Here is a 9848-nt window from a genome sequence, read left to right on the forward strand (position 1 = left end):
TTTTAGAGGCACTGTAGTGGAGGGCTCCGGATAATTTCGACCACTTGCATCGCACTGACATCGCACAGTTCACAGGCCTCTAGCATTTCACCTTCATCGAAACGCAACCTCCGTGGCTGGAATCGAACCTGCCTTTTTCGGCTTAGCAGCCGAGCACCATAACCACTAGGCCACCGCGGTGGCTTCTCAGGGACATTGCCTGGCACTTTGTAAAAGAGCAGCTCAGATAATGATAACAATAGAAATTGAATTTATCTGCTGCAGTGTTGTCAGTGTACCGCGATAGAAAGAAAAAATGTGCATTCTTGCGGAAACATCAATATATATGTTTCGTACCCCGACACGAACAGATAGCACCGTAATTCTAATTATCACATCTGATATACTTGATTACGGATGTCGTAGTCGCTGATCTGGGCTACGTGGCATAACTTTGAATGCCTGCATGCAATGTTAACATGTACAGGGCAAACAGTATTATTATTCTAAGTTTACATTCGTGCCTCCTTCTGAGCATCCTGTCGTTTATGTGCAAACAGCACGTCAAGCTGTATAGGCTGGTATGTGGTGCATTTTTTTCATTATCTCGGGAGTTTGTCCTGTTGAAAGGGCAGCTGATTTGCGGAGAAAGTCTCATCTGAAGGCATGTGCAGGTGGGTCCACTGTTAAAGGGAACACATGCGTAGATGCATGTCCAGACTTTGCTCTCTTGGAAAAGCATAGTGGCTTATAGATTTGCGTAGGACTACTGGTGCTTGACAGTTTTGACTGCTTTTGACAGACAAGTGTCGTGCACGAACCACGTTTCCACGTGCACTTGCTGTTAGGGGACCAGAAATATGAAAGGTGCTCATTCGTGTGTTCCCTTTTAGAGTGGACCGTGCTGTACACCTTCCAATGTGACTTTTATTTTTCAAGCGTTCCTCCACAGACACGCCACCATGTCCTTTCATGCAGTGTTGTGTGATTAGCACGCCTCCTCTCCAGTACCAACAAGATGCCCTGAAACACGTCTAATCAGAAAATTGTAATTTGGGAATAGCCTGGGCGTATATCAGAGCATAGCGGCCGCATTGATTGGTGCTGGTGTGCTCAGCATAACCGTGTGAATGGTGCTGGGTTTCACTCATCGGCATGTCTTTTGCAAAACTTCGGTGCAGGTCGGGGCGGGGTGCAAGGAAGTAAGAGACAGGCACAGTTAATTCACTCGTGGGGTTGAGGTGGTGCGTCGAACTGAGAATCGTATAAGTGTGGTCATGATTTGGGTGTGGGCCTCTTCATTTTGCCTGGAATAAGGCCGCGGCAACATCATTGTTGCATGACATTGCAGGTTTCAAATTGTTGTTCTTGTGGGTTTGGATCATATCCCCTCTTTTCAGGAGGGATTCGAACCTTCCTACAAAGGGGAAAATTCAATAGCCAATTTCAATTCTTCTTTCATTGTTAAGTTCAGCAAAATTCTTCATTTCTTAATTGATGTTCTAACTAGTAGTACGAGCTGGCTATTGCAGCAGTACATTAGTTTCATAGAAAGCTTTTCCTATAACTCGAAAGCTACGACTGCGGCCATCGGTCTTTCGATCTCGCTTAACTTACTCTTCGGGTTAAATGTGAGCTTTCTGTTTAATTATACTCAGTAAAATCTTCTTCTGGACTGACAGTTCCCTTCTGTAGTGTCCCTTAAGCATTGAATAGCCTGAAGAACTCTATACCGTATATCTGCGTTGCTTCGTGACTCGCTCAATGCAAATGGCGCCTGTATAATTCTATTAATTTTGTTTCCACACAGTGTACCCACAACTGAGCAACATGATAGCGGACGGGGTGAAAGTGGACGGCAGCTGGGAGCTGTGCATCCACGTCACCGACCTCAAGCTTGACCGCAAGCTCAGGGTCAAGGGAGACATGCACATTGGTGGCGTCATGCTTCAGCTCGTCGAATCACTCAGTGAGTACTTTTTATCAGTGTGCTTTCCTTCTTTCGTAACATTTTTGTCATATCGTATAGAGCTTACAGCGATCTACAACAGGTTGTTTGTTTAAAAATGTATTTGGTCGAACCTTTAAAAACCCATTTCGAAAAATACAGCTCATTATTGTGTTAATGCAGTTGAGAGGTATGCATGTGTTATAGGGGCATCCCCACAAGCAGCAAAGTGAACAAGAACTTAATGCATCCTTTTTTTTTTCTTGTGGGGACACACTATTTACAGACTATGAAGAACCACACAGGAAAAATGTGCTAACATGAACATGAAGATTTGCAATACTCCATAATGAACTGTTTTATCGTGCCTGTAGCCAAATGATCGTCTCTACTTATGAGTTGGCTTTGGGAATGTCGCTTCAACTGAGTAACTTGGAAAATTTTAATGTTCAAGCAAGGAAAAATGTCAATATTATCACGTGCACCTGTTTTCCTGTTCCATGCTAACCGGCTATTACCAGCTAATACTTGCATAGATATTTTCACTCGGCGCAAGCCACAGCTTGATGTTTCGGATGGTTTATACAGTGGCACATCGATGGTGGTGAATAACTGTCGTCTATTCCACGTCCCTTCGTGCACCATAACGCTTAGATTTTCTTACCTATAATGGAAACAAAAAGTGACAGTCCTGTCACTGATGTCGATCAGGTGTCGATTGCTTTTGCTCACAGAATCTGTCCTCTCCGAATGCAACGCACAGTTGTAGCATTCTTTTACACCAATGAGACAGGCTTTGAAATGGATTTCTTGGATTAGATTTTACACGTTTTAGGCTAACTTACTAGTGCAAACTGTGCAACTTACATTAGCTCATTTTAGAAGGACAACCCACTTTGTCTCGAATTCACCAGGCTACTGTCGAGAAAGGCCCACTTTCTTTTTTTTTTTTTGCACACAGCCACGTTGAGTTAACGGATATTAAAACTTAAGAAAGGTTGTGGGTGGTTATTTGTAGTTTTAATTGAAGGCAATTACGGAGATAATCGGAAATGAGAGTGGATGAAGAGAGTCAACTTGTTGCCAGTATTGTTCAGTAACCAGATATTACAAAAAATAATGCTTCTAGAGCTTAGCAAAGCCTGGGCTGTGACACATTGATTCTCGTAGATTTTCTTTTTTTGTAGCACTCGCATTAGCTGTATCCTTGTTTTCTCTTGAACAAAAGATCGAGTCATACTGTCCCCCTCCCCTCCACCATTCACTCCCTCGCCTGCTGTCTACCATCTTCCAAAGCAACTTCTCACAGTGCAGCCTATTTTGAGTGGAAGGTGGGGCTGCCATCTTGGAAGGATAAACCGGGGAAGGGGGGAGGGGAGCCTTCTTCACTTTTTTAGCAGAAGGCAGCTGTTGCTTTCCATCAGTGCAGTTAGCCAGGCAGCAATCAAGCAATGTGGCCACTGTGCTTGCAACTTATCTTTTGCTTTTGGACTCTCAGCAAGACTGTCGACAAAAGGAAAACTAAGAAATGGCAGGAAAGAGCACTGAGTCAATCCTTGTTGTTCCTTTTGCCGATCACTGTAAGAGCTAAGGTGTGTGCTAGTTGGTTGTTCAGATCCAAGGATGCAGAGCACTACTGAGACAACGACAAACAAACCAAACGTAGAGAAGAAACAGGTGCAAACAGGACAAGTGCGAGCTAACAACTGGTACTTTGACATATCCGTGACAGGAAATGTATGCAAAGACGACAAAGACGAAAAAAATGCTACTGTTTTTAAAATTTTGTAACCTTCGTCTTCTTTGCACATATTTCCTGTCATGATTGTGTCAAATGAACAGTTGTTAGCTCGCGCTTGTTCTGTTTGTTCCTGTGTCTTCCTTACGTTTGGTTTGCAGTAGCAAGCTGCATCCTTAGCTAGCTCTGTCGATCATTGCACTGTGGACCTAAGGTGCAATGCTACTACTCTTGTAAATTATTTTTCGGTTCTTTTGTGACTAGGTAGAACACATGATAAATTATTACCACGTGCTTTCTTTGAAGGATGCAAATAGTGAAAGCTGCACAAATCAGAAAATCTTGCGCAGCCTTTTCACGACAGATCTCGTAGACATTGTAATCACGAGTGTGACCGAGTATGTGGTTTGAGAGTTCAGGCATGTTGATAGAAAGAAAACAATGAGGGACAAAAAGGTGCTAATTACGTGTTAGAAAGATGTTAATAGGTCTTCTGCATAATTACCTAACTTTTGCCGAATGAGAGGCAAAGTGTGTGTCGTTCATAAACATAAAAAGATTTTTACACCATTTTTCAATTAGACAGAATGTCAAATCTTCAAGCACAAATAAGCGTGCCGAACACGCATTTGCAGTTGCAGGAACTGGTCACCCTAGATGTACTGCCGTTTTCCTTTGCAATGCATTTGGGCTGTTATTTTGTGGAGATCTGGTTTTTTTTTTTTATTGTAATGCCTTATGGAGCTTTTCATGCTTCAGTAGTGGCTAGGGGGACAGTCTACCCCTGTCAGCAATGGGAGCAGTGGATGTTAAGACTAGCACGGAACTGAGCGCAGCACACCGTTACGAAATAGCAGCCAAGGTGTGGTGAGGGATTGAACGGATGCCCTTCTTTTCACGTATTGGCAAGGCCAGCTCAGAAATTTTCTCACCGCCCGAAAGGCACACATGCACGTAATCCCCAGCGAACATGATGGAACGGCGTTGCAGCTGTGCCGTCACTTATTTTCTGTCACCTGTCTCAGGACACCACAATGGACAAGCTTGACGACAGGTTCTTCCGCATTTGGCGGCAGTAACATTTTTTTCACTGTCAGTCATCTTTTCTGGTGGTGGCAGTGGGAGAGGGCGAAGGAAATGCTCTTCCCCTTCCCCCCTCCAATGAAACAAAGCCAGGGCAGGCGGGACGGCGGCGGCAGCCGCGCGGAAACGACCGTGTCGTGCGCTGGTACTGCAACAGTCTTTAAAAAAACTGGGCGTGAATTAAGGCAACTAGGGCGACGTCGCCTCTGGCGTGAGTCCCAAGCTCTCTTTCTCGCCGAGCATGGATGCATGCCAGTGCTCCGACGGAGTGGCAGCCTCGCAACTTCAACAAAATGCATGCTTGCCAACTGTCCTGAATTTTAAAGCGAAAGCCTTAGACCCCCTCATCAAATGTGAAAATTGACCGTCGGCGTTGGCATACCGCGTCGGCTGCGTCAACTTGAGTGATGCGAAAAATCATCATCACATGATGATGTCACAATATGATGCCATGATGATGTCACGGATCGCCAAATTTTGTGACGTCACTATGACATCATTGTCACATTACTAATGATGTCATATAAAGTGACGTCACATGATGACATCATCACATGACATTGTCACTTGGTCAAGGGTGGACCCGATCACGGAGGCTGTTCAAAACCATGTTAGGTGCAGAAAGCTTTTGGAGGGGGACAGGGGAGGATCAATTCATTGACTGAGAAGAAAAAGATGGCTTTCACCTTCGAGCTGTCTTAGGCGAATGCATTAGACCCCCTGTGGGTTTTTTTTCATTATAGGTTATGATTTCAACAAGGAAGGACTGCGCAAAAAATAAAAAACGGCACACATGGCCCTCTCCGGCATTTGCCCTCTTTTTGAAGCAACGCACTAAAAAACATGACTAGACATGGCATAATTATATGATGCAAAGATGATTTGGAAGAGTTTTGTGGAAGTTTGGAAACAGGTTGTTAGTTGTCGCAAATCATAAACGTGATTATCAATAGATACGTCCACGGACCCTTAAGCCAGTGAGTGAATTCATGTTAAAATATGGGGCGCATAAACACAGACACAAGAGCGAAGTCGGGAGAGCACAGCCCCTACCAACTAGCTCAGCTTTCTGTTATTCTGAGTGACTTCAGTTTTCAAGCTATCCATTCTTTCATGAAATCAAGCATCTTGGCATGGCCACGAATGCTCTTGCATTGCTGCCTTCAGATGTTTCACTTAAATTGTTACATACACTACTCAATGTAGGGTGAAAGTACTGCAGAAGAGTTGCATTGTAATGTTTGCCTCGGCACTCCATGGCCCTGGAACCCATAAATAGAATCAAAAGATAAGTAGAACACACTTGGTTACCACAGTGATAGTTCTGTGTTTGCCTGGTTGACATCCACAGCACCAGGTAGCAATGTCGATACAGCCAGTCACTTTTATGCGTCTGTAAAATTTCCCTCCAAAATTTCCATTTGTTTGTAGGCTTCTTAGCGTTTGCGTTTTTATAAGTTGTTGGAGAAGTATAAGTGATGGGCACTTGCTGGTAGTGACACCTGATGATGCAGAGCCCAACCAGAGACACGCAAAGCTAATATTGGAGTAACTTACAGGCTTTACTCAACTGCTGGTGTAAAGCATTACCCATTAAGATTATTCCTTAATTCACAGTACTTTCATTATTTTGTTTTGACGAGGAACATTGATGCGACTGAAAAAAATATTTCAAATGTATTGCAGTTGAACAAAATGCCACAAGATGACGCTACCAGCCATGTTGCTGCCGTGAATGGCTCTGTTAACTCGGCATCCGCAAATGTAAAGAAGTCTGTGGACAAACCAAAACTTTCTGATGTAACAAGTTCGGGGTGAAAACAGCGAGGCAGCCACTCTGTAACATACACGCTCCACCTAGTCTGCCACTGCCAGCCAAGAAGGCCAAGCCGAATTGGCGAGGCAAGGGTGTGCTGTCAAAGCAGCAGCAGCTGCAGACAAAGAGGAGGAGGCAGGGTGGTTCCTAAGGGTCGGAGAGGAGAGGGCGTAGACCCATTTTTAGAGCTTGTCCCCCTCAGAGATGGCGCCGGTGGACGACACAAAAAACAAAACAAAAGCTTCCTGTGGAGAAGACCCAAGAGAGAGGGGTTAAGGGGAGCAGTGGAAGCACGAGGTCTCAGATCTGGTTAGCAGCTGGCGGCAAGAGACACAGTCGGTTTCGATTCACAAGCAAACAGCAGTGGGCCGGCTTGGAGCAAGGTGCTCGTGCCTTCACAGTCGTTGTTGGTGGTTTCGAGATAAGGTTAAGGTCGGAAGCTTCCTCTTGTAGTTTGTTCCGCATATAGATCAAGGGCGTGAAACAGTCACGCGGTGTTAGTCACACGTCTGGCCGACCGGATGCTTGTTTGGTTAAGAGCAGGTTTTCGAAGGGGGGAGGGCTAGTCACCATTTCATTCCCACAAAAGCACTTCATCGTCCAATTTCGGATCAAACTCAACAGGGAAGATCTTTTTTTTCTCCGCATACATTCGTTTCCTCTGCAAGTTGTCTTCCTATAAGCAAATTTACAATGCCATTTTTAACCCTGTGAGATGCTTTGTACACAATAGTGTACACCACTTGCTTTTGCTAGTTGTGTCGACTAGGGGCTAAGAAAGAGCACGATACATTGACGTTTGGATGAATTGAACCGCGTAATGAATATGTCTTCACTTAACTTCATTTTGCAGTGTACTGTTGTATATGATCACTTTGCTGAAGGCACACCAGAGATTTATCCTGGTTAACCTCTCTGTATTAACCCCCCCAACCCCCCTGGCTATGCCCCTGTGTGTGTAGTTTTTTTTTCTTTAATGAACAGTGAATGCACTAGATGGAGGATAGCTGCAAAATGAACATTGTGTCAGAAAGATCCCATTCAATAAAATCGTGGCGTTTATGTACCAGTCGGCTTCCACGCGCAGATATGGTGCGAGAGTAGCAAGATAACACTGTTTGCTCATTGAGAGGAGGAGAGCGTATGGCTGTGCTCGCAACATGGCCCAGACATGCCATGAAGTGTGTTGTTCCAATGTGGAGGCTGGCGTGACGCAGAGCAAACAAAGCAGATTGCAAACAGATGTAAGGGTTACGTAGCAGTAAATCACAGTGGATTATCTTCGAGTGCTGATAAACGTAGATAACAAAAGAGGAACTGATCGGTACTCTCGCTGCAGAAACAGTTCCTGGTTGCCAGTTCCTTCAGTTTTTTGTTCAACAGGACTTTTGAAGTAGCACTTAGATGGCATGTTCGTGGTGCAATGACTTTTTGTAATCCAGTGCTCGAATGAGATTTGTGATAAGATGCCAAGCAAGACAAACGTTCTCGTTGCTGAAACACTGTAGTTGTGGTATTTCAACTGGGAACGCATGAGGAACTTCAGTGCGGAAGCTGCCATGTGAACAAATGGGAAGATAGCAGTCACTGGAGAACTTCAAAAATTATTTTCTTGCTTAAAACAAAAAATATAATGATAAAACTTGCCACCATAGGAAGAACTGTTTATTTTCTTTCGATAGATGTATAAGGCTGATTTTTATGGGGGGGCACCACGTGGTGTAAATTGCATCTCAATGTGGACCAAAATGAAGATTTTCTCACATTCGTGATTTATTTCTAGTAAGATTTATAAACTTCAGTGGTCAGAAGATATTTTACCGCAAAATATATCTTCTTTATGGTAAACATGGAGTACTGAGATATCCAGACATAGCACCATATCACAGGTGCAAAAATGCAAACATAGCACATTTTCCCAAAATTTCTGGAGTTGTAAAAGGCAGAAAAATTGCAGAATATTATATAGCTTCGAATACCTTAAACAAACGTGTTTGCTTACATGTAAACCAAATTTAGTATTCGCTCAATAAACGATACTCTCGGAATAAATTTTTTGGTGATTATCACTCGGACAACATTCTGCAAAATTTTTTTTAAATGCATTTGAGATGGTCGCTAGTGTGGCTGAGACATTTGGCGAGGAATGACCCAGCTGCGATAGCTGAATGCTGATGGAGCAGCAGGAAAGCGGCCATGTGGTCAGAGTTAGCCTGCAGGCTTGCATACCAGTGACAGGCATAGGTGTGGTGGCTGCAGTCCACACCCCTACACTGCTCTTTGTTGCTGTTGTGCGGAGTACTCCTCCTCCATGTTCTTAAGTGCCGCAAGTTTGTGTACTATCTCTATCGCAAGACAGATAACTAAAAGGGGTCATTCAAGACATTGCCTCTGCTGAGATTGCACCTGCACGCACGCACACAATTTCTTGCTGCCTCTTTGTCGACCCCGTTGTGGTACACACACTACAAAGTTTGCCCACTTGCTGCGGAAGTCTGCAGAAAAAGGGGTCATGTTTTTACTGCACTTCAAGGCAGAGATTGAAAACTGCCCAGGAGTTCTAGTATCGTCATGGCTAACAGCACAACTAACGTGGACAAAGAAAAGGGGACACACGACACCGCGCTGTGTCATATGCCCCCCTTCTTTCATTCGTCCGCATTAGTCGCACTGTTAGCCATGATAAATCTATACCAACTCGCCCAGTATTCCATCCTACTTATTTTAGTAAGCTGCTCACTGCTGGATTTGGGACATTTTCATTTATTACGAGTGAAGATTATGTGCAAGAAGTGTGAGATTTCTGCAAGAAAATGAATTTACACCAAACTGGTGTGGAATACTTTTATGATAAAATAAAATAGGTATAATACTTATGGCAGCATTCATCTCGCAATAAAGTCTACGTTATACACAACAAATGAAGCCAACACACAAGCCAAGGAAAGTCTGTTGGTTTCATTAGTTGTGTATAATACAGAAAAACGAGCACCTCGGACAATTCCCCTACTTTCGTAATAAAGTCTAGGATTTGACAAAAACTCATCCAGTGAGGAAAGAACATTGCCAAAGAAAATGTACACTCGCCAACTAAAGAAACACAAAACAACAGCATTTCTTGACATTCTGGCATGCGTATGGGGTGCTGATACGTCAAAAGTTGGTGAGGGTACATTTTGTTCAGCAGTCATCTCATACTGTTCGTGCAAGTTAATACAAATGCATTCACACTTGCCACTGAACTTGCATGCACGTATTTGTTTTATAAATTTTTTTTGACTGGT

At 43.8% G+C, this 9848-nt stretch overlaps 1 protein-coding gene across 1 annotated transcript in view; it reads left to right on the forward strand.

Annotated features, from left to right (window-relative positions):
• The window catches only part of LOC119374629 (unc-112-related protein-like), a 36809-nt gene that overhangs the window by 8620 nt on the left and 18341 nt on the right, over positions 1-9848 (forward strand). The window contains 1 exon segment of the mRNA XM_037644790.2: positions 1790-1948. Within this exon segment, the coding sequence (XP_037500718.1) occupies positions 1790-1948 (159 nt within the window).

The sequence above is a fragment of the Rhipicephalus sanguineus genome, chromosome 11, assembly GCF_013339695.2.
Source record: "Rhipicephalus sanguineus isolate Rsan-2018 chromosome 11, BIME_Rsan_1.4, whole genome shotgun sequence".
NCBI lineage: Eukaryota > Metazoa > Arthropoda > Arachnida > Ixodida > Ixodidae > Rhipicephalus > Rhipicephalus sanguineus.